Here is a 25,511-nt window from a genome sequence, read left to right as displayed (position 1 = left end):
GCCAGATGTGAGCTAAGCGCGATTATGTGAGATTTTGACAAATTCTGGGGCGTCTTCATGGCGTCCTGCATCTAATTTCGTATTATTTTCCCCAGGATGCCCTGCTAGCTAAAAGCCTGTGCGTATGTGTTTGTGAATGTATTGTGGCTAGCAATAAGACGTACTTAGAAGAAGAGCTAACCCATTGATGCCCTTTTTTTATACTCCAGCCTTCGTGAAATATTTACAATTTCTAGGTCGTCTGACTTATATAATAGACTGTGACGTGCGCAGTTATTTATTTCTGTTATTGAAATGTCCATCACACGCAGCTGCAGAACATTTGCGAGCGCTAAGGTTAGCGCTGTGTTTCTGACAGTTAGCTGATATGAAAGAGTTGCCCTTGGACAAAGTGGAGTAATGTAGCGTCGCTAATCCGTGTTGCACTGCTTTTTCTCTGTGGAGGAGATCCGTGAATGCTCACCTTTATCTCCCACTTCAATTAGCAAGAGGATTCCTTTCACCGATAAAGTGTTGGATCGTTGTCAGTGTGCGCTGATGTGCAGAGATCAAGCCCCCGAAAGAGAAAACAAGAAAAAAAAAACCCACAAAACAGCCTTTATGCCAAGAGAATAAACTTTGAATGAACTTTTAAATATTTTCATCTACATGCTCTGACCTCTCTCTCCTCAAAGAAGGTCAATAGACAGAAAAGGCAAACAGCAAAAAAAAAAAGGGTTGCAATAATACATTTAAATGAAGTGAACTAGCTGGAAGTATAAAACTCACAAGCTAAATCTCTGTAGAGGAGAAAAATATAGTTTTACCTAAGCTTTACTAAATTCTTAAACAATGTATATGAAGCAGTTTTACTGTAGATTGACATATTAACACAGGACTGAATGGAGCTTATGCTTCTCCCTTTAATCCTTTTGTTTGCTTCTCTTTGAGAGCACAAGTTCACGATTATCATACGTTCCAAACACACCTACATTTGATTAAAGGGATACTTCACCGATTTGAATGTGGCTTTGTATTGCTAGAATATCAGTAGTATTCTTTAGAAAATGTGTTTCCCTCCCTCAGTTTTCCCCTGACTTGTAAAAAAATCTGTTTTCCCTTATCCGAATGTGCCCTACTGTGAGTCAAATGACGCGTTTTGCATCACAGTAGGGCACATTTTGAAAATGGAAAACAGATTTTTTTACAACTCAGTGAAAAACTGAGGGAGGGAAGCACATTTTCTAAAAAATACTACTGCTATTCTAGCAAGACAAAGCCACATTCAAATCAGTGAAGTATCCCTTTAATTTTAAATGTTTGTCTCAAGTAATTAGTCAGTTTCCAGTTTCCGTATCCATTAAATATGCGCCGTATTTGTTATTTTATTCCATTATATCAATGTCACGACGCATGCCCGGCTTGTCCAACTAGATGTTTAACTATATTCTTTCAATGCAGTTGTCCACAAGGCATGACGGATTAGTTTTTATCCAAATGCAATTACTGGCCACTTAGTTACTCCTGCTGCTTTATAATTTGATTACACAAAATTAATCTTTGTTTTGTATGCTTTCGGAGATGCGGCGCTTGTGTTCGCGGAGCTCATCTCTTGACACGGTGACTGCACAAAAATAATGAACACGTTTAACAATGCAATTTTGATAGCAGTCATTTAAAATTGTGGAGTATCCTTAAATCGAGTCAGACATAATCCACAACTAAGGGTCCTGACACTTGAAGCTGGTTGTATAACAAGTACCAGCTAAAGCTCACTGACGAGTGGAAAAACGAAAAAACGGTCCATCCGTGCATAGTGAGTGAGATGCACTCTAATAGTTTAGAGGCTCTGTACCTTTTGGTTTTTGTTTACTTCGTAATGCTTGCGTCTTGTCCCGAGTATATGGGCGCAAAGTTCTATTTGCTCTGCTTTCCGGTATCCATCCGTCCATCCATCCATTCATCCATCCATCCATCCGTCTTCTACCTCTTAATCCTTCTCATGACGGTCGCAGGGAGTAGCTGTGCCGATCTCAGCTGACATAGGGCGAAAGGCACAACATAATAATGTGTCCCTTTTCTTGATATGTCAACATTTTTGATTCCTTAGCATTTCTTTGGAATTAGCATTAGCATGGAACAAACAACACTTTTTAAGAAGCAATTTTCAATTGAATCATTCAGAAATATTGTATTTTATTGTTTGAAAATACACTTGTTCTTTGCGCTCCCTGCTTTGTTCTTTGCAACGTGGTTCTTTTTCTAACTTCGTTCGGTGTTTCACTATGGGATATCGCCTTGGTATCCCATAGTGTCACTCTGTTATCAAAGAACCGGGGTTACGTTGAGTAACCCTTCGTTTTCTGTTTGAGGGTGAGCCTTAGGAAGCTACCAGAAGACGTCACTGGCCTGGAGTCGCTGTCCGTCTGCAACGCGTTCCCCAAGTTTCCCCCGTCCACGCCCGACAAAATAATTGTAAATATCTAGTTCGTCAAATTATAAACGCTATATACTTCGAATTATTTTATTGGACGACGATGGGGAACGAGGTACAGATGGACAGCGACTCCAATTCTGTGACGACTTCCTGTCCGTTGAGCTGTCGCTCCAAAACTCCGTAGCCAATCAGCAGGCAGCTCCCTAAGGCCACGTTAACGCATGACCCGTTTCCATGAAGACTGACCGGAAAAAATTGTGCGTGACGTATTGTTTACGCGACTTCCGATTGGTGAGTCTCTAAAGTAACGCTAAACTTTAAAAACAGAGGCACACATTGCGCAGTACACGGTATGCTGGTGTTTTGAAACGCTGCCTTTTTCGTTTAATAAACAGTTCGACTGTAGGCGCGCTAATGGTGCTAAAGGAGCTAACACAGCTAACTGGTAAATGGTGCCATGGCACATAAACATGACGTCACGCACGTCTTTTTCCGGTCAGTCGTCATGGAAACGCGTCATGCGCTAACATTGACGCTGTTGACGCATTGACGTTGACGCTGTTGACGCGCTGACAATGCGCTAACGTGCATATTACATAGTACATTTTATTTGCTTCTTAATAAGTGTTGTTTTTCTTGTGAAAGTTACAAAAATCTAATTCCATCAGTATCAGCGATATACTATTCAGCAGGAAACCTTATCAGCAACAGTGGTTTTATTTAATTTTATTCACACGGTGTTAAAAGTGCAGGCAATAATAATATAAACATGATTACACACACATTGCGGGTTTAGATGTTGTAACGGCTACGACTGCAGTCACTCAGGCCACATCTGTTAGTACGCTTTGAAAAGGTCTTATCAGAGTAAAGTTAATTATTTTGTGGACATGAGTCGAGATGCATACAGTCCACAGCTGTTTGATCTGACAGAGAGGGCTTTCCACCTGCTGCTGCCTCGCAATCACCTGCATCGGCCGTCGCGGAACAACAGCTGTGCTGTGAGGCAGATCAGATGGATCAGGACACACGGGGAGAGTGATGGCCCACAAATTGCACCCTTCTCCTCTTTCTATACAGCAGGCGACATAAATCAGTTGTGTAACACCCACTGTATTTAAGATCGGAGCCGTGCAGATAAAAATGAGTCTTAAGAGAAGCTCAAGGTTGGGTACAAACTTCTGGATGACATTGGAGGAAAATATCTCTCATTAAAGCATTAAATGATATTGTGTTGAATAGCAAAAAAAAAAAATCCGTTTAACAACAATACATTTTCGATTGAGACAGAACTCTGTGTACTTAAACATTTTGTTGGCATTCTTGGCCTCCTGCCATTTTACAGGGGAAGCCGTCAACGTTTTTTTGAATTGTAGAGGAAGCTCTTCCTCATGGGACGGAATGTATTTCTGTCCCCTCGTTCTCTTTACACAAGGTCCTGGAGATTATTTTTACAGACTAGGGGATGTTGTACTTACGCAGTGGCCAACACCCAAGAACAGGAAGCCACGGTTTCTATGAAAGTCCACGAGATGGAAGCAGATAGCGTCAAGGGAAAACAATATTTTGGCTGGCACTCGTTCTGGTGGCCAATTAGACCCCCAATGCCTGTATGATTTACCACTTCCCCTACCTGCTTTTATGTGTTTGGGGCTGCTGTGTGGAACACAATGACCCCCTGATTAAAGATTGAGCTCATGCCCTGAGACGGGCCGTGGCGCCATTCTTATCAGATACCTTCTTCTCAGAACTCAGCGAGAGCACCTGAAATCAATGGTTGTATAGTCTGCAACAATGACACAATCAGAGACATCTTATCTCAACTTCATTTTAAATCTGACATTGCATAAGATGCGTTTTAATTTAGAAATTCTAATGCTTTGTAACACTGGTGGTGCTGTTGTGTTTGAATAAAGTTTCCCCATGAATGAAGTCATTGCACCAGTTCTACTGGTAAATTGGATGGTGGATGTGTGCTTATCTTCAGTATTTGGGACAATTATCAATATTAGATCAATGGCGAAATGAGAATTATTTTCTGTGGCGGCAAAGGGCAAAGACATATTTGAGCACTGAACATGGAAAAAAGACCTGGAGAATCGTTCACATTTTAATAATTTATGTCATTAATTTTTAATGTCGATTGTTATAAGTCCAGATATCACACACTGTGGCCGTATCAAAGAGTCATTGAATGCTTTTGATGTTTAGTAATTGGCAGTCCACGCTTACAATGACATATTCTCTATTGACAATCAACTTAATAATAGGACTATGCATTTAAGCGTTTGATGTCGGGACCAAAGCACCAATGGTCCATTGTCTTAACTCATGGAGACTCATTGTGCGAGAAGGAGTCGTTGTTTTCTCTCCTCCTCCGCCCTCTCCAGCAGACATAGGCTGGAAGTGGAGCTCATATCTCGGGCCGACTGGGTGGAGTGAGGGCTATGAGGTCACGCTCTTAATTGCATTATCAAAAACATGTTTTCCTTTAGATACATTTTTTTTTTTTTTTACAAAGGAAGTATGTACAGTGCTGTCGGACAAGTTATGATTATTCTGCATTTGTGTTGAACTTGAAAAGCTACTGTCGGGTTTAAATTGCTGACTTTGCTCCATTAAGGACGCTTGAGGAGTTGGGGGGGGGGGGGGGGGGGGTTAACGGTCGGAACAAAAAAAAAGAGAAAAGAAGTGGAGTGATCTTGACTGTGAAACTGAACCAAAAAAGCATGCAGATCGTTTTGATGCTGATGTAACTGAAGCCAGAGAACACAGAAACCTGAAAGAGAAGACTCGTTTTCTTTCTTTTTTTTACAGCCTGGTAATGAATCACCAGGGAGGATACCAAGTACCTTGTGATTGTCAGATGTTTGCGGTAGTCAAACAGGCAGTAATGGCTTTTTTTGTGTTGTTACTGTTACTGTTAATAGTACCAATGCTGCAAAAGATGGTGTTTTAATCATTCTAGAAACTAGTACTAGAAACATTAACTTTCTCATAGTAGCAGATTTTGGTAACACTGGATTAGGGAACACATATTCACCATTAACTAGGTGGTTACTAGCATAGATGAGTTGCATACTAGCCCTTTATTAGTAATCATTAAGTACGTATTAACACATGAATTAAGATTTTCCCTACATAATGGTGAATATGTGTCCCTAATCTAAATTGTTATCCAGATTTTCATTCATAGTTTTGCTCCAGTTTTGTTGGGATTCCTGATTTCCTCAACCCCTGAAATCATCACTAATGTCCAAGTCTCCAGATTAGATTATTTAAACTTGAGCTCCCCCACACTGTGCATTCACCACAAACCTAAACGTTGCTCAATCCAAGGCAAAAACTTGGGTGGTGCCAGTTAATGTCATTTCATCTTCGTACTGCAGGGTTGTAGGTGTTTCATTTGTCATTTTTAGGGTTGCGTGGTTTACCTTTATCCATCCATCCATCCATCCAGCCAGCCAGCCATCCTCTACCGCTTTATCCTCCACATGAGGGTCGCGGGGAGGTCGGTTGCTGATCTCAGTTGACATAGGGCGATTGTCGGGGTACACCTTGGACCGATCGTCCACATAGAGACAAACAACCATCCACTATCACAATTTAAAGTTATTGCATGTTTTTGGATTTTTGGAAGCCGGAGAACCCGGAGTAAAGTCATGCACACACGTGGAGAACATGCAAAGTCCATGCAGAAAGGCCCAATTGTTTCCGACCGGGTCTTCTTGCTGCAAAGGCAAGAGTTGCTAAACACTTTACCAACTGTGTAAACACCTTCATTACCTTCATAACAAACAAATATCTGCTGCACAATGACTGTGTATTGGGGAGCCTTGGCCTTGTTTTTAATTAATCCACCTTATTTACTACGCAAATAAAGAGTGTTTGTCTAACATCTATCTGTGTGGGCGAGTATTGAGTGTGCGTTGATGGTTGACTTTAAGAAAATGAAGTTAATGGAATGTGACATTGTCACATTGTCACAAAGTCAATGAATGGAATTCTCACTCGGCGAGAGTGAAATATGAAATTAATTATTTGCGCACTTTTGATGCATAAATGACGCGCGTGCCTTGACCCTGAAGCTTGAAGGAGTTTTGTGTTTCTTATCCAGCCACAGTGAAAGACTGACGCGGCCGAGCAGACCAATCACAGCTGTCGCAGAACGCATTGCCATGGTAACGTCGGATGTGCTTCAATCGGTCTTAGTTTCTCATCGAGTGCTTTCTCATTTGCTGCTGTAATTTCTTTTGAAATAAGGTTTGATTTTTTAAGTCCTGTGTCTCATATTGGTAATAGGGGTGTGCCAAAAAAGATCAATTAACATAAGAATCCCGATTCTCATTTACTACGATTCAGAATCTATATAAAATGTCCCAGAATCAATTTTCTTTTTTATAAAGTTGCACTTTTATTTTTGTTACTTATGCAAAATGTGACATTACCTTTGTGCAACAGTTACAACAATTCCATCTAAGCATGGATACATGTTTTGCAAAGCTGACTGGAGTAGATCATCCTTTGCACACCTATAGATTTGAAGAAGAAATCATTGAAATCATGAATTGGAAAAAACCGTAGCCCCAGAAATCGGAATCGAATCGTAAGACCGTGAAAGATTCCAACCCCACTTGGTGAGACATACAGTATGAGTGGGACTTCAACTGCGAGACTGCCAGGAGTTTAGTTGATATTTACTTCATAACCCATCTGATGATTTTTGGTCAAGTCACGGCAGCTTGTACCACTTTCTGAAAAGCAAGCAAAGCTTTTTGAGGAGAAAAACCCCCAAGTTAAATCCAAATCACTTCCAAAAGTAGCAGAAAGCTTCTTTTTTTTTTTTTCTTCTTCCTAAAGGATTGCTACTGTACAATTTATTAATTTGGCCTATCCTCCATGGCAAGCAGACAGCAGCACATTGCGGCTTTTGGTTTGGAGTGTGCTTGAGGCATAGTGGGAACTGGGGCTCCAGCAGGAGACGATAGATTAATGCACATCTTCCACACTAATAAAGCAGATTAATATCTGAAGTGAAGCACCACTTCTGAGCACCTCAATAATTAGTGGAGGACCCGGGAATCTGGCTCGTGATTTAAAGTGAAAGGGCAGAGCAAGTTAACAAAACTTGTATCTCATCACATCAGTCATCACCCGAAAAAACCGAAAACGACCTCTTAAATAAAAGACATTTTGTCCCACAGAGTCACTGATAGAGAGAGCAACTTCAGAATGACTCTTGTGGACTTTTATTAACCCTTTACCACCTAAGCCTCAAAGTGTCTGTCTGGACCATTTTTCCATTATAACGTTCAATATCTGGCAGTTATTTACAATTTACTTACTTGTAATACTGCTACTGTTAAAATAGTATATTAACAATTTAAAATGAAGAAAATCTCTGTAGTTGTACAGTACATGGACACCAGATTTTGTGTTAAATATTAAATCTGAACAGTATAAAACATTTACAATAACATTTGTTTGAGTTTTTGTCTCAACGTCCCAAAAACAGGCCAAAACATTGGAAACTATGTACAGGCAGTTTTTCCAACTCTCTCCTCTCTGGTGACTAAGATGCTGATTTTGCCGGCTTCCTGCAATAGCTCGAGTCAAATTACGGCAATAACCACAATTGTCAGCTTTCAGAAACTGCTGGAATGTTTCCGATAGCACAAACCTTTGCGCGATTACGGTAATGCAAAGTGTGTCGTCTGCGATACGCTCGGTGTTAAAGGGCTAAGGGTGCTTTCATACCTACAGCATTTGGTGCACACCAAACGTGTTTGGTCCCTTGGTTCGGTTCGTTTGCGTTAGGTGTTAATGGAATCTCGGTACTTTGGTGTGCACCAAATCAACCGCTTAATCCGGCCTACTTTGGTACGGTTTTGCTACATCGGATCGTTTTTCTGACTGGTGCGGACCAAAGCAATCAAACTATAGGTGTTAAAGGGCTAAGGGTGCTTTCATACCTACAGCATTTGGTGCACACCAAACGTGGTTGGTCCCTTGGTTTGGTTGGTTTGCGTGCGGTGTGAATGGAATCTCGGTACTTTGGTGGGCACCAAATCAATCGCTTAATCCGGCCTACTTTGGTACGGTTTTGCTACATCGGATCGTTTTTCTGACTGGTGTGGACCAAAGCAATCGAACTATAGGTGTTTAAGGGCTTGAGATTGAAGAGATTATTGATGATCCATTGGCTAACGTGTGCTCTTTATGTCACCTGGGCTTTAGCATCACATCATTGGGTGTAAAAGTAGTTCTTATCTTAATGATCCAGCTCTCTCTCTCTCTCTCTCTCTGAACTGCAGGGCCTTTAATCACCTGTCATGGTCGCCGCCTGAAGTAACTCTGAGAAAGCCGATACTGTACTTCCAGATTGGATTGAATGATTTTAAGTAACAGCCATACGCCGTAAAGCTTTTACTGTATTTATCAAATGTGATATCCTTGGCAGGGTTTTTTAATAATTTACCAACATTTATTTAAGTTCTGCCTCTTCTCAGTAATGTTTATTAGCCTAAATGTGTTAAGCAGATGTGATGCAACAGCCTGTTCTTGCCCACAGCTGTTTTTTTTCGACAGGATTCATAGGAGTTAGAAATTGCATCACCTTCTTTTTGGCTCTTCTTAGGTTTGCTCAAACAATGCTTGTTAGATCAGGCAGATTCCTACTTCTTTGCAATTTGCAACTTCTTTTTATGGCTGCAAAATGTACAAACACACCATACGTGTCAAACAAGGTGTTGCATATGGTAATATTTAACTGTACCTGAATCACTTGCACGCACAAACACTCCTTTTCTCAGCTTTCTATGAACTAAAGTTTAAACCATTCAGGAGAGTTTTGTGATTTAGATTCAAAACCATTGTTAAATGAGATCAATATACTTTACACGGCACATTTTTATCATTGAAACTCGGGCACAAGTTTCTTAAAATGGAATCAATATATCGTAAAGTGGCTTCTCGGCTTTAAAAAAGTTGTGCCGTTGTATTATCACATCATTTAAATTCATTTCTAATATACATGGACTGATAAACACATTCTGGAACTGTCTGCCAAGGCGGCTTACAGCATGGCTGCTTCCTCTCAGAGGGACAAAAAACGGAAATGACAAGGCAATCGCCGCTCTGTCGCCGTAACCATGGAAGCACAGGCACGGCTTTTCTTTTTTATTCCAAGGTTAATGGGATGACACCTGGATCTCAAAAGTAGCATATTCTTTACAACAAACATGTGCCTGTTTTACTTAAAACTAATTTAAACAATTAAAAAAGATTAAAAGACTAAATGGATGTCATGTTTTTTTAAACTGAGAAACGTCTGACTAAAGGAATGATTGTTATATTTTAACATAGATAGTGAAGCTTTATCATAACATTCATCATCATACCATATTTATTACTTAGTTTAAAGTTGGAAAAAAAAGTCACCTTTAACTGTCAAGTTCATGAATTACACACAAAGGCAAAACTTTTCTAAAACAGCCAAAAACTTGGTCTTTGAGAACAATCTTAACTTCAGCACCAAAGCAGATAAAGTTCACCTAAGTGACTATATGCTGGTTTTGCAGCTGTCACATTGTCAGAGTTGACCTGGCGCCTGTGCTATATTAATATTAATGTATAAACACACTGTAGATGCAAATGCAAATGTAACATTGTGTGAATCCTTCAAGGACACCGTGGCACTGCGCAAACGAGCTACTTTTAAACCCCACCTCCTCCGATTAGAGGCCGTTTTTTAATGTAAAGGGAATGAATTGTTCTATTAAAATAACGTGTTCAGGGTTTAAAATATGAGCAGTTAATCCCTCAACAACAAAATAATCACACCTGTCGGTGTCCCAACAAAGATCAACACATACTCTTCAGTGCAGCACTGTTTCGTTTCGCTGTTTTGCACCTTTTAGAAATTGTGTGTCTATAATAGATGCAAAGAGACGGATAATCAGTATTTTTAAGTCTGTGCTTCAGCATAAAAGTCCCTTTTACAGGCTGCCTTGTTACCAGTGGGCATTTATTATGATGCAGATGGGCATCAAGTGCCTTCGCTGTAGTTTATTTTATTTTTTTTACCACCATTCATCTAAAAATCCAATTATTTGTGTGAGCATAATACTGATATTGTACAGTGTATAGTCTATAGTCCAGGGGTGTCAAATATATGGCTCGTGGGCCAGAAACGGCCTGCCAGTGGGTCCACTCTGGCCCCCAGGATACATATGTGAAAATGGAAAATGATTATTATCTAAATCATGATGTGAAATATTACATGTTTCAGTTGTGGAAATTCTCTGTTGCTGGTGAAGAATGAAATAGAGAACTTCTGCCGGTCGACAGGTTTTTATTTTCATTGCAAGGAAAAGGTAAATCTTCACAGGAGTGATCATATCTGGAGAAAGACCCAGAGAACCTCCACATTTTTACCTGAGCAACTCCCCTTTCGCATTCCTCCAACAGAAAAGGAGTCTACCTTTCCAGGCGGTGTTTTCACACCCCTTTGTCTACTGTAGGTATCGGGGAGCTGACTCCCTGCAGATGTTGTACGAAGGTGCAAGTTCAGGCTAGACATGCTAATTACACAAGATACAATACACAAGCACCTGGCATTCTGTGTTGGCCAGGTATAGGGTGATGGGCAGTTGTAGCTCTGAGACAGAGAAATTGAATTTACCATTACAGTAGAGATGTGCGTGACATGACCCCAAAATTATATCAAGATATTCCATTCTGGTAGTTATATATGGGACAATATGTCACAGAATTTCAAAATATAAGTGGGTATATTGTATTATTATGTTATGTTCTTGAAACACAAAATACATACAACACAATACAGAGACTTTGTTGCACTGACTTGTGAATAACAGCCCATTAGTACGTCAAACGTACATATATAAAGTATAATGGACATTTTAAAAACTCCACCTCTCAAACTGCATCTCCACCAATGTTTAATGGGCTCTCCGTGGGCCTTATCGTGCCAAGTGTTGTGGAAAACGTTATTTGCATCGCGTTATTTGCAACACCAAACAGACACAGAACCCACAAATTGTGCCTGTTGTCGTGCCAGCGAGTGATTAATGCGCGCACCATTAGTAACTTTGTTAAAACGATGTGAAATTCACACCGTTAATCTATCTTATATAGTGTAACTTACTTTGTCGCTCCTCAGTTTGGCAGCGCGTTCCTCTTCCTCTGTGGTGTAAACATTCTGTGACTATCGATCATTAAAACTGATCACATACGTTATAACATGAAAATATATGTCGTAATAATAGGAAACTGCTCAGGTATCTTTTATCCAACACATAAAAGGTTTTTTCCATATATTAGCAAATCTGCATGGGAGGGGGGATGCGTAACCACTGGGATTATAGTCATTCTGATGGATGGCACTGAGACAGATTAATGGACTGCTGTGCAACCCCGTCCTCATCTGATTTTAAACGCCGTGCTTCCCTTTTTCTGTTGTGCAAAGGCAGAATTATCTCTGTGGTGGTAAATGAGATGTGTTTGAATGGGAAAATTAGCAAAGATTATACCTTTTTTTTGTGGCAACTGACCTCTTGAGTGGTTTCACTGAACTGATTCAATAACATGTGTTTGCTTGATGGTTTTGTCCTAGCTCTAGAGTTTATTTTTAACAATTAATACCAGCTTTCAGCTTCTTAATGTGAATATTTGCTGGTTTATTTGATCCATTTGACAAAAAATAATTACAAGTGGAACAGTTTTGTTGTGTGGACAAAACGAGTCATTATGAGAACATCATGATTTCCAAGTTTGGTAAAAACACTGATCAACATTTTATGGACAAAAGAACAAAATAGTTCCTTTATGGACAGAAGAATACTCAATTAATGGAAAAAATTATTCCAAAGATCATATGGAACATGTTAACGTCCAAACGTGGTGATTTGTGGAAATACAGGTCCAACTAACTGCAACTATCGATTATTTTCTCGATTAATCGATTCTAAAAATAATCGTTTGTCCCGATATCCGGACCCAGACACCGTCCCATCAGGACCTGGACCTATTTCCACAAATCACTGATAACGCCCCGCGTTTGGATGGGGGATTTGATCATATGAGATCATATCGTATGTTTAGTTGATGAGGAAAAACAGACTGATAAAAGTAAACTCACATCGTATGATCTGAGAAGAGTTTTTAGTAAAGCAAAAGGAAGTATTGTAAGTATGAACTAAATGTTGTGTAATTGATTAACACTAAAGCGGTAGATGATGGATGGATAACTGTGAAGGTTCTGTTTTGTTTCAAAAAAAAAAAATGTTAATAACCCCCCATCTACTTTAAATCGGTCCTCAGGTGGAGGACATTTTTAGGACCATTATCTAGGACCATAAACCCAGGTTTGGTTAATCTGCTCCCAGCATCTTTATATCTTCAGTCCCATATTGATTGATTATTTTTTTTAATTGCAGTGAGCTTGGCCTTGCTGACAGTTTGATTTAATGTCTGCAGTGGAGAGCTTATGTATTAAGTATTTGAGCTGCAGACATATTGTGTGTTTGCTGGTAAATTGATGGATAACTTGGAATCAATCAAAAAAAAAAAAAATCAAATGGAATGGAAGAGAACGGATAAATACGTTTGTCTATCTAAAGCCATGAAGTGAAAATGGTACATTTGGTGCACTTTGTTGAAATATTTGAGATTTTCCAGCTGATTTCCGTCTGCCTTTGAGTATTAATATAATACATAATCGGCTCCGTCTATCCAGACTATGGGTCGTTAGAGTTGTACTGGCAAAGCCGGCATTGGTGAGTCTAAAGCCATGACTGGCAAAAAATGTAATCCCGCTTTCGAATACAGTCATTAGTCACAAACGCAGCTCGAATCAATCACAAATGTTTGTTTGCTGTCCCTAACTCATCAATCCATAGTTGCCGGTACAGAGTTTGAAAGACAACAGATGTCTTGAAGCGCCCTTTTTCTAACCTATCGTTTTAATCCCGGGGAAACTCAATCAGGACCATTTCCAGATTCCAGGAAAATAGGAATGAATTGTATTATTTCTCAGAAATACACAGAACGTAGGTGAAATAAATGTGATTCAACAGTTTTTTTTTGTCATGAAGCATTCAGCAGATGGGTGTGTTTGTGTGCTGTGCACCAGTAAAACGCAACAAAACCTATTAAGATAAAGTGATAAAAAGCCTGTGCCTGCTCCACCGTTGTACATTTTTATGGGCAGTTTTTTTTTTTATCATTTAAATTATCTCCTTTTATGTTATTAAGCAAGAGAAATGTGCCTGCTCTGCCCTTATAAGGAGATGTAATGGTAATGTTGAGTGATCATTGAAGGCTCACACAATCTGTACAGACTTGGTTTTACAGGATGGCTGAAAAAAAATCGCTTTGGGTGTCGATCTATGCTTAATGTCTCCTAGTTGTTGATCTGCGCTTCTCTGATGTCTTTGAAAAAACAACAACACTTATTTCTGATTTTCTTGGTGTAACAGGTCAAATTAACCCATGCCCAGTTTGGCCTAGGCCAGACTTTACCCCTATAGGCCAGACTATACCCCTCAATGACAGACTGTACCCCTATAGGCCAGACTATACCCCTATAGGCCAGGCTATATCCCTATAGGCCAGACTACCCCTATAGGCCAGGCTATATCCCTATAGGCCAGACTACCCCTATAGGCCAGACTATATCCCTATAGGCCAGACTATATCCCTATAGGCCAGACTATATCCCTATAGGCCAGACTATACCCCTATAGGCCAGACTATACCCCTATAGGCCAGACTATATCCCTATAGGCCAGACTATATCCCTATAGGCCAGACTATATCCCTATAGGCCAGACTATACCCCTATAGGCCAGACTATATCCCTATAGGCCAGACTATATCTCTATAGGCCAGACTATACCCCTATAGGCCAGACTATACCCCTATAGGCCAGACTATATCCCTATAGGCCAGACTATACCCCTATAGGCCAGACTATACCCCTATAGGCCAGACTATACCCCTATAGGCCAGACTATATCCCTATAGGCCAGACTACATCCCTCTAGGCCAGCCTATATCCCTATAGGCCAGACTATATCCCTATAGGCCAGACTATATCCCTCTAGGCCAAACTATAATCTTCTAGGCCAGACTCTACCCCTATAGGCCTGACTATATCCCTATAGGCCAGACTATATCCCTATAGGCCAGACTATATCCCTATAGGCCAGACTATACCCCTATAGGCCAGACTATATCCCTATAGGCCAGACTATATCCCTATAGGCCAGACTATACCCCTATAGGCCAGACTATACCCCTATAGGCCAGACTATACCCCTATAGGCCAGACTATACCCCTATAGGCCATACTATACCCCTATAGGCCAGACTATATCCCTATAGGCCAGCCTATATCCCTATAGGCCAGACTATATCCCTATAGGCCAGACTATATCCCTCTAGGCCAAACTATAATCTTCTAGGCCAGACTCTACCCCTATAGGCCTGACTATATCCCTATAGGCCTGACTATATCCCTATAGGCCAGACTATATCCCTATAGGCCAGACTATATCCCTATAGGCCAGACTATACCCCTATAGGCCAGACTATATCCCCATAGGCCAGACTATATCCCTCTAGGACAGACTGTACTTCTCTAGGTCAGACTATATCCCTCTAGGACAGACTCTACCCCTATAGGCCAGACTGCATCCCTCTAGGCCAAACTATACTCTTCTAGGACAGACTCTACCCCTCTTGTGTAAAGACATTTTGATTGTATTTACGCTGTATATTCACTCACTAAATATATATTTACCCTGGAATAATCTACATTTTTGCCAAAAACAAGCAATGTTCTTGAAATGAGCTTTTTTCATCAGCATCCTAACAAAATGTAGGATATAAAAGTCATGGACTACATTAGTAAGTTTCGTACGTTTATGCAAAACAAGTCTCTTTGACATTTCCCATTTTCTTCGGGGTGATATTGATGTGTTGGATTAAAATGTTGAACGATTAAGTCCTTCTTGTGTAAATACAATCAAAACCTCTTCAGACAAGAGGGCTATAGTCTGGCCTAGGCCATAATATACCCGACATATAATCTAGCATAGGCCGCTTTAACCCCAGGTTTATTCTGGACTGGTGATGAATTCCACTAGTGGCATCATTTGGACAGATGGATGAAGCATTTTTGTGATTATTCACTGTCTTTTTTGAGACACTTGCGCACAGTGACACAGCGTTTATACTGTAGTGAAACATAAACCACCCTTGATCCTGGAGTTCAGTTCACACATCTTTTTCATGAGCCCCTGTGTCTGTGGGGAGTTGGATCATAAATATTGTGTTAACTCGGAAAAGTTAAAAATCCATGCATGTTTCCTTGCCTCCCCCCCCCCCCCCACCCTCTGATCCCTCTCCTTTTGTTGTTGCGTTGGCCCATTCAAACGGGGGTGGGGGGGGGGGGACCCCTGTCGGTTGTGAATTATTCCTTTGTACGAGCGCTACTGTGGGAGATAGAGGATTAAAAGTGCAGACAGTGGATGGAGATTCTACAGGAAGTGAGTTTGCAGGACAACACTGCACATGACTTGCTTAAGGCAGTGCGTTTTCCTTTTATGAACACATCCCGAACATTACTCCTGTTGTAGCACTATAGGAACATACCTCATTTTTATATTTGTAAATCATATTTGGACAACTGTTGCAGTCATTGCCTCGAGCCCCGTGATGAATTTTAATCGTTTTTCTAGGTTCTCAGGGAAGCTTAAAGGTCGATGCGGCTGAATGAATATGAAAGAGTCATTGTCTCCCTTCTCTCAATTTCCATTGGAGTCATTTTTTAAACAAACCGTCTCGCAGTTGTGCCAGTTATATCGTTACAGTGCTTTTTATTTGTGTTTTCTTGTGTCTTTTTTTTTTGGTTTCTGCAGGAAGCCACGGACCTCGAGGCTGGGTCGCCTCGTATCCAGAGTGTGCGGCAAAGAACCAATCACCTGTGGACATCGCGGACGAACAAGCTCTGGTGTCAGAGGAGTACCAGGAGCTGGTGCTGGACAAATTCAACACCGAGTCCTCCAACCTGACCACGATGAAAAACACTGGAAAGACAGGTCTGCAACTCTGATTTTACTCCTACTATGTATTAGGGCTGCAACTAACAATTATTTTGATAATCAGTTGATTATTTTTCTTCTTCTTCTTCTATGGTGGTCTGCATCCAGCTTAATGGCGCTTACTGCCACAGCTTTGGTTGGCTTACTGCGCCATATTTGGGGGTAGCAACTGTACGTGTAATAATGTAAACCCAACTAATCGATTACTACATTACCACGTTAACGGCGTCAACTTTACCGCATGTTACCATGACGACTGACTGGAAAAAGACACTCGTGACGTCATGTTTACGTGACTCCCGATGGTTAATATGAGTCTCTAAAGTAACGCTAAAGTTTCAAAACAGAGGCCCACATACACAGTATGGCTCGCTAACGGCGCTAAAAGGATCTAACGGAGCTAACTGGTAAACTGTGCCTGGACTCCGGTGCCACGGCACGTAAACATGACGTCGCGCGCGTCTTCTTCTTCTTCCAGACGCGCACGGCGTCATGTTTACGTGACTCCCGATTGTTAAATTGAGTCCCTAAAATAACGCTAACGTTTATAAACAGAGGCACACATACACAGTATGGCTCGCCAACCGGGCTAAAAGGATCTAACGCAGCTAACGGAGCTAACTGGTAAACTGTGCCTGGACTCCGGTGCTACGGTACGTAAACATGACGTCGCGCGCGTCTTCTTCTTCTTCCAGACGCTTGTGGCGTCATGTTTACGTGACTCCCGATTGTTAAATTGAGTCCCTAAAATAACGCTAATAGTTTATAAACGGCGGCGCACACGCAGTATGGCTCGCCAACGGGGCTAAAAGGATCTAACGCAGCTAACGGAGCTAACTGGTAAACTGTGCCTGGACTCCGGTGCCACGGTACGTAAACATGACGTCGCGCGCATCTTCTACTTTCAGACGCGCGTGGCGTCATGTTTACGTGATTCCAGATTGTTAAATTGAGTCCCTAAAATAACGCTAACGTTTGTAAACGGAGGCACACACGCAGTATGGCTCGCTAACGGGGCTAAAAGGATCTAACGCAGCTAACGGAGCTAACTGGTAAACTGTGCCTGGACTCCGGTGCCACGGTACGTAAACATGACGTCGCGCGCATCTTCTACTTCCAGACGCGCGTGGCGTCATGTTTACGTGATTCCCGATTGTTAAATTGAGTCCCTAAAATAACGCAAAAGTTTATAAACAGAGGCACACATACGCAGAATGGCTCGCTAACGGGGCTAAAAGGATGTAACGCGGCTAATGGAGCTAACTGGTAAACTCTGCCTGGACTCCGGTGCCACGGCACGTAAACATGACGTCGCGCGCGTCTTCTTCTTCTTCCAGACGCTTGTGGCGTCATGTTTACGTGATTCCCGATTGTTAAATTGAGTCCCTTAAATAACGCTAACGTTTATAAACGGCGGCGCACACGCAGTATGGCTCGCCAACGGGGCTAAAAGGATCTAACGGAGCTAACTGGTAAACTGTGCCTGGACTCCGGTGCCACGGTACGTAAACATGACGTCACGCGCATCTTCTACTTCCAGACGCGTGTGGCGTCATGTTTACGTGATTCCCGATTGTTAAATTGAGTCCCTAAAATAACGCTAACGTTTATAAACAGAGGCACACATACGCAGTATGGCTCGCTAACGGGGCTAAAAGGATGTAACGCAGCTAACGGAGCTAACTGGTCAACTGTGCCTGGACTCCTGTGCCACGGCACATAAACATGACGTCGCGCGCGTCTTCTTCTTCTTCCAGACGCTTGTGGCGTCATGTTTACGTGGTTCCCGATTGTTAAATTGAGTCCCTAAAATAACGCTAACGTTTATAAACGGAGGCGCGCACGCAGTATGGCTCGCCAACGGGGCTAAAAGGATCTAACGCAGCTAACGGAGCTAACTGGTAATCTGTGCCTGGACTCCGGTGCCAAGGTACGTAAACAATGGCGTCACAATGCCGTCTTTTTCCGGTCAGTCGTCATGGAAATGTGCCATACGTTAACGTGTGCTAGCGTTGACGCCGTTAACGTGTCCAGCACTACTTAACAGATTTAATAGATTAGTTGTTTCAACCCTACTATATAATATATATTTCATGAGTAGATCCAAGTGTTTTCACACATACTTTTTCTACATGTAATGATCTTTTCCTTTGGCTTCACCGTTCTGTGCCGCTCTCTCCGTCTCTCCACATCCTCTTCTGTCACAGCCTGCTTTGCTTTTGTTTATAAAAGCCTTTTGCAACTTAACTCAATTAACTGCTACTTGTTTGTTTTTTTTGTCGAGTTTGTGACAACCTTGGCCTTAATTGAGCTCATCTGCTTTTTGGTGCAATTTTCTCTCGGAGAGTGGTGTCATCTTTTTTTTTTTTTTTTTTACGTGTGATCATAATGAGTGCTGTTAGCCTCCATGACGACCAGGGCCACTGGGACAGTGGAGCGCTGTTTCCAGCTGTTTGTTTGCAAAGATGGAAACAACACTGGCTGGCTGCAATTTGGGATACATACGGATACAGAGGGAAAATTAATTTGATTATCCGTGCATAAAATCAGTAAAATGGAGCAGCTTTGCCACCAAATATTGTTTTGAAGAATGATTTCTTTACTGGAATAAGGTTTACTTCTGAGTAAAATGTGTGTTGCTAGATATTTAATAACTGTGAATCACGTTTAAAGAGAGAGTTCAGGGATGGTTGGTTTGCTGGTGTTCTTTAACGTACCCAAAAAACAAGTTGAGAATGATGTTATTCAGGTTATTTTGTTGACTTTTATAATATTTAATTCACTTGACACTTAAACTCTGGGTGAAAGTGTCTGAATGCTGCATTTTTTAAACAGAGTGTTAGTTAAGAATTCTAACAGAGGGTTGTTGTTCTTGTGCTTGAAAAAGGAATTTCAAGTGTTAAAGTACTGGGGGTGTGTGTGTGTGTGTTTTTTTAACACCTCATAGTTGGTTACATCCTTGACATGTTTTTTTTTTACCAACATCACATTCCTCTTCCATGGACCCTCCAATGTGGCAGCGTTTTGTTTTTGGATTGTAGTTGAAACAGTTGTGAAGAAAGATGTTGAATATGACTGATTATTTGTTATTTTATTCTTGTATTATACCATTTTGCGAACATCATTTTCACAATTTCCATCTCAGAATATCACATATAAAGCCTGATCACCTAAGATTTACATTTAGTCATAGTATCCCATTAATCCATGCAAATCAGTCTAAAATGAGTTAAGTAAAGGCGTCTAAATTACATTTAACCTGAGACTGGTACAAATTCTATGTTGTGTGTTATGAGTTTATTACTCGACTAAGGACAGGACACACTTTTTATGCCATTGACAAGAATTAAATACAGGTAAGTGTTGTGTACGTTTGGGTGAGCGTAGAGTTGTGGGTTTGATTCCTGGCTCCACTAGTCTACATGCCGTTGAGCGTCATCAAGACTAGAAAAGCACTTTATCCATAACTGAATGAATCGGTTTGAGTAGGGTTAGGGTTAGGGCTTTTCTTGGTTATTTGCTCCGTAGAACAAATATAAAAACAAATCACAGACATTTGAGAACTTCATCATTTCCAGGTTTGACAAACTCTGATCAACATTTTTCTACATTTTATGATCAATCGAGCGAATAATTGATCATGCAAATAATGGTTAGTTGCAGCCCTAATATAACGACTACATACAGAATTCTGCAGTTTATTTGCAAGCGAGGAGTTTTTTTATTGTAAGCATCGTTTCCCACGGTGTCTTTATCAGGGCTTCCACTAGAGGGTGCTGACATCAAACGCTCACGTTCAGCACAGAGGGCTTAAAAGTCGCACTGTGTAAAAGCCAATGTTGCAATCAAGAAGTGAGTGAATGGATCTTAAAAGTTCATTGTGATTGATTTTGGATTTCCCCCTCGCGAGACGTAACCCCGCTCAAAGACGGAGACTCAGCTCGGCCGCCGCGTTCCCGCAAATAAACCGAACATTTTCTCAGCGAAAATTTCAAACAGACTCTCGACCAAATTCGTTAGCAATCGCGGGGACTCCGGAGACATTTGCATTGATCAAGGATTTACTTTCACACACACACACACACACACACACACACACTCCCCTTCTCTCACAGGCTCTGATTCAAGGTCTGTTTGGCTAAGCTTCTAATTCCTGCTCTGCCGTTGAAGGGTTCAAACGCAGCGAGGGCTGCATTTCTAATGAGATTCCTAGGGCCAGCCAGCATCTTGTACCCTTGACTTTCCCCGCGCTTAAAACAGGATTACGCCACATCAATAACGGCAGGGACTTGCTTCCTTTTCTGTAAATATCTTTGCAAATAGGTTGTACATTTGTCTTCGTGTGGCGGATACTTCTACGACTACTATTTCTACTTCTTCTGCCATTTCTACGGTTTCAGTTATAGAAATCTCCTGCATCTAAGACCTTTTCCCTTCATGCCGTGGGGCCGTCAGCTTAAGCAGCACTGGCACGTTAATGCTGCGAGCAGATTCCGTCTTGCCTCACAACAAGGGCTCAGCTCATCCCTCATCACACACGGTTCCTCTCTCAGATTTTCCTCACATGACGTCGCTGCAAACCTACAAACTGTGTTTTTTTTTTCTGGTTTCTGTCGCCTCGATTTCCATTCGTTCTCTTCTCGGTGCGACGGGTTTCGTCGTCGCCGTCTTATTTGCAGACGGTCTGCGTTTGCTCGTACCTGCTCGTCGTCGTCTTGTGATGTGATTAAATAGTGGGGTCGTCCTCGCAGAGACGCTGACTGAATCTCTCGGCCGTCGCAGCACCTGGTGTAATACCAATATCATGTCAAATGTAGACACGGCAGACGAGTACAGATACAGGAACATTGTTCAGGACACCAGAAGGAGGACGATACTCTGCCTTGTTGTCAGATGGAAAACACATTTCGCTTAGCTGTGCCTGCAGTCTGAACTTTAAAGTTTAGTATAAATTGCTTGCCTAACCTCCATTTGGTTCGGCACGCAGGTAGCCTGTCCCTGATGCTGATAAATAAAAATGAATGAGTGAAGGCTGCTGATATAGCTCCTTCCTCCTTGGCAATGCAAAACTCAAAAGTGATAGATTTTGTAGAATTTATTTATTTATTTTGGGGGGGAAATGCTGGGAAAAACAAGTTCTAATAAAAACCCAAACCACAATCCTGCTAAATCAGTCATTTTTGAGTTCAATCGGTAGTTCACGTCTGCGTTCTGAAACAATTGCTCGATTAATCGATTACTAAAGGAATCGTCAACTGTTTTGACAATCGATTAATCGGTCTGTGCGTTTTTCACCTTTTAATTGAGATTAAGATTCCCTTATTAGTCCCGCAATGGGGAAATTCCAATTACTGCAACCGTGAATTAGTGAACACACACAGCACACAGTGAGGTGAAGTACAAACTAACCCGGAGCAGTGAGCTGCCTGCATTCAGCGGCGCTCGGGGAGCAGTGAGGGGGTTAGGTGCCTTGCTCAGGGGCACTTCAGCCGCGGACTGGTCGGGGATCAGCCGGCTACCTTGCTGTCGCAAGCTCGGACCCTAACCACTAGGCCACAGCTGCCCTTCTTAAATGTGAATATTTTCTGGTTTCTTTGCTCCATGTAATGAAGAAATCCTTAAAACTGATAAATGTTTTTGTTTTTGGACGAGACAACAAGACGAGACATTTGAGGACATTGTCCTTTCCAGGTTTGAGAAACACTGGTCAACATTTTCGGACGAGTTTCAATCACTCAAGGAAACTCACATGGAGAATAATTTGACTATTTCTTCTTGTTTAGGTTTAGGTTTAGTTTACATTTGAGACCAAAAACTGCCATCAGTATTCAGGATGAGGTCTTTATGAAATAAAAAATAATTTCCACAGCACATGTATAGTGATAGAGGCCCGAGGCGATCTCCTAGCGAGTGATTTTTTTGGAAGATGTGCAATTTTAAAGTTGGAGAAATTGCACAAAATGTTATATATTTACCCTACAGACTATAAAAGAGCCAGATGTTGACACTGATACAAATATTTCAAATTAGCCCATAATGCAGGCCTCCAATGTATGTGTGATTCATCCAGGCTGTAGTAATCAAAAACAGATTGACTCATTCCTGAAGGTTTGTGGTTCACCCAAGGCATTGTGCAGTCGGTGCTCACTGTAACTTCATTGTGTCGTCGGGCTGCTCCAAGGTGTGATGGAAACTTCCACTTAGATTCAGTTACAGCTGTGGAGGTGGTTAGTAACAGTCATTAGTGTGTTACAATTGCACAGAATACATGTTGTCTCACAAAAGTTAAAGTTACATTAGTCAACTTGTTGTTGTCTCCTGGAGAGAGTTGAAAGAGGGAGAATAGGACCTTGTCCTCCTCTGTTGAGGTTGAGTTTTAAATACTGGAATATGGCTTCTCCATCCAAAAGCCTGACGAGGTGGTTCTCCTGTGTTGAGTCTTTGAGGCTAGTTTTGTTCCTCCAATATACAAGTTGGATAGAATTACACTTCTGGTGGTGGTTCAGTCTTTGGTGTATACCAGTTTTTGTCTCAAGGTGTTGCTGGGTTTTAAAAAACCCCCCACCATAATCTGATGTTTGTTGAAAATCCTCCCGAGTATTTTCAGATACTCTGGACACATATGGAATATCAATGATCTTGGGCATTGTGAGTCCTTTTGTTTCCGTTCTTTTTCCACTGCATTGGCATCGTACCTTCTGGCCTTGGTGGCAGTTGTCTGTCTAGTTCAAGGCTATTAAACTCAAGGCCCGGGGGCCAGATCAGGCCCTTCAAGCAATTTGGACCGGCCCGTGGCCCATTAACCCATAAATAATGATTGTATTTTTAAAAAGCCTATTTCTGGCACTTTGCGACACTTCGCGGCACTTTGCGTCTCTTTTTGGCAAATACTCGTACAGCTGTAATTGTAGGCGGCCTATGTATGTACCAGAATATTTTGCACCATGAGCCAACTGTAGCAGTACCTGTGTCTTGTTGGTACCGTTACTTATATTTCTGCAAAAATAGCCTTTTGTGGCCATTGCACCTTGATGTTGTTTATATTGTTACCACTAATTTTGTAAGAGCTTTATCCAAATGTTGGTGGTAATGTAACTGTAACCTTTTTGCACTATACGCAAATTGTATTGTACCTGAATGTTGGTGGTTTTGTTACTTACCTTTTTAGCACAAAACTAGCAGCCATTTCAATAAATAAGTGCTGAATAATTGAGAACATTTTGTATCTATTTGTAATCGTTTACTGTACATGCAACACAAAATAGTAGTACAGGGGTTGACCGGCCCACTGGCTGGACAGCCTTCCGAAAATCTGGCCCTCCGGAAATTTTAGTTGAATATCCCTGGTCTAGTTGATTAATATCCGCAAGTTTTGAGCATTGCCCGCTTTTCACAGAGCTTAAATTTCCTCCTGCGTTTCACCACCTTCAGTACTGAAGTGGCCTCTTGGATGAGAGGTAAAAATGATGTGCTATGGAATTTATATTCTTGTGTTAAAAGTTGTCGGCTACTGCTCACATCACTACTCCATATTCATTTTAGCTACAGAAAAAAATACCAAAATGAGCATAACTTTGAGCTTTTACTGCACCAGAATAATTAGTTGGATATATTCCACAATGCATAAAAATGGTCATAAGCATATGAGAATATGTAAAAAAAAACAAAAAACAGCGGCTATTATGCAAGCAGAAGCAGAATGTCATTACGGCGAGTCAGGGGAAGACGATCGCCGAGCAGGTGAACGCTATTATATCGTCCTAGTGAACCATGCAACAAGCTAAAGAGATAATAGCTCCGTCTGAATCTGCTCAACACAACTTCCCACAGTCAACTGATGGAACGTGAAGGCCACAGACGGAGGCTGGCAGGTGCTCTCGCTCTCTCCTGCTCTGAAGGGGACATTAATGCCATCATTGTGAATGTTCCCACCACTGCTTTTCAATCTAGTGATGAAATTATATCCTGGTTGTAAAGTTTTTTTTTGATTTTTTAAAGAATTGCAGGCTGAGGGTCAATCGGTAGAAGAATTCTCCTCCTCAAAGATATGACATGTTTTTGTCTCGTTTTTATCTGACCTCCAATGAAAGGAAATACAGTATGTGGATATCAGAATTGAATATCTGTGTTCAAGGCAGCCGCACGAGAGATCTACTCCGTTAACAAAAGACATAATAGTGTATATTTTAACAGGTCAAAGCTGCAAGGATACTGTATTACTGCAGATAATAACTGTTATGGAGAAGAATCACTGTATGAAGGGGGGAAATCTTTTTGCCGACAATATCCGTATTATGTTAGATACGATGAAGTTTGAGGGCCACACGGTTGTTGTAGTGGTGACCCGGTCGGACGGAGTTTGCATGTTCTGCCCACGTGGGGGTGGGGGGGTTCTCTGGGTTTTCCAGCCTCCTCTCACTGTCCATAACAATGCAGATGTGTGATCAGTTAATCAGACACTGGTGTGAATGTGAGAGTGATGGGTCATTGGTATAAGCTGGCGACTTGTCCAGGGTTGCACTCTACACTCTTAGAAATAAACGTGCCAAGTAGAACCACATAAGGTTCTTCGGCCTTGTCCTCATAGGAGAACCCTTAGTGTTGCCAAGAGCCCTTTTAAAACCCTTTATTCAGGAAAGGGCTTTTAAAGGGTTCTCTGGATCAAAACGGTTCTTACTGGAACCATCAGTGTTACCAAGAACCCTTGAAAAACACTTTCCCGAAGAAAGGTTTTTTTCCGAAGCAAATGGTTCCAGTTAGAACCTCAGCCCTTGTAGAAGAACCCTTTTGGAACCCTTATTTCTAAGCCCCTTTGTCAGCTGGGATTGGCTCCAGCTCCCCATGACCTGACATGACACGTGGAGGATAACAAAGTACGAAATAAATGCATGGATGATTATTGAGGGATAATAAACTAATCTCAGGATCAAATCGCATTTAGATGAATTAAGCCCTGATCTTAAGAT

General features: G+C 41.4%; 1 protein-coding gene across 1 annotated transcript in view; it reads left to right on the top strand.

Moving 5' to 3' along the window:
* The window catches only part of LOC310929837 (receptor-type tyrosine-protein phosphatase gamma-like), a 114,585-nt gene that overhangs the window by 42,987 nt on the left and 46,087 nt on the right, over window positions 1–25,511 (top strand). The window contains exon 3 of the mRNA XM_083892686.1: window positions 16,363–16,542. Within this exon, the coding sequence (XP_083748812.1) occupies window positions 16,363–16,542 (180 nt within the window). The remainder of the gene's footprint in view (window positions 1–16,362; window positions 16,543–25,511) is intronic.

This window comes from Microchirus variegatus, assembly GCF_963457635.1.
Source record: "Microchirus variegatus genome assembly, chromosome: 7".
Taxonomy (NCBI): Eukaryota; Metazoa; Chordata; class Actinopteri; order Pleuronectiformes; family Soleidae; genus Microchirus; species Microchirus variegatus.
Note: the sequence above shows the minus strand (reverse complement) of the source record. Positions and strands in the feature narration are given on the sequence as shown.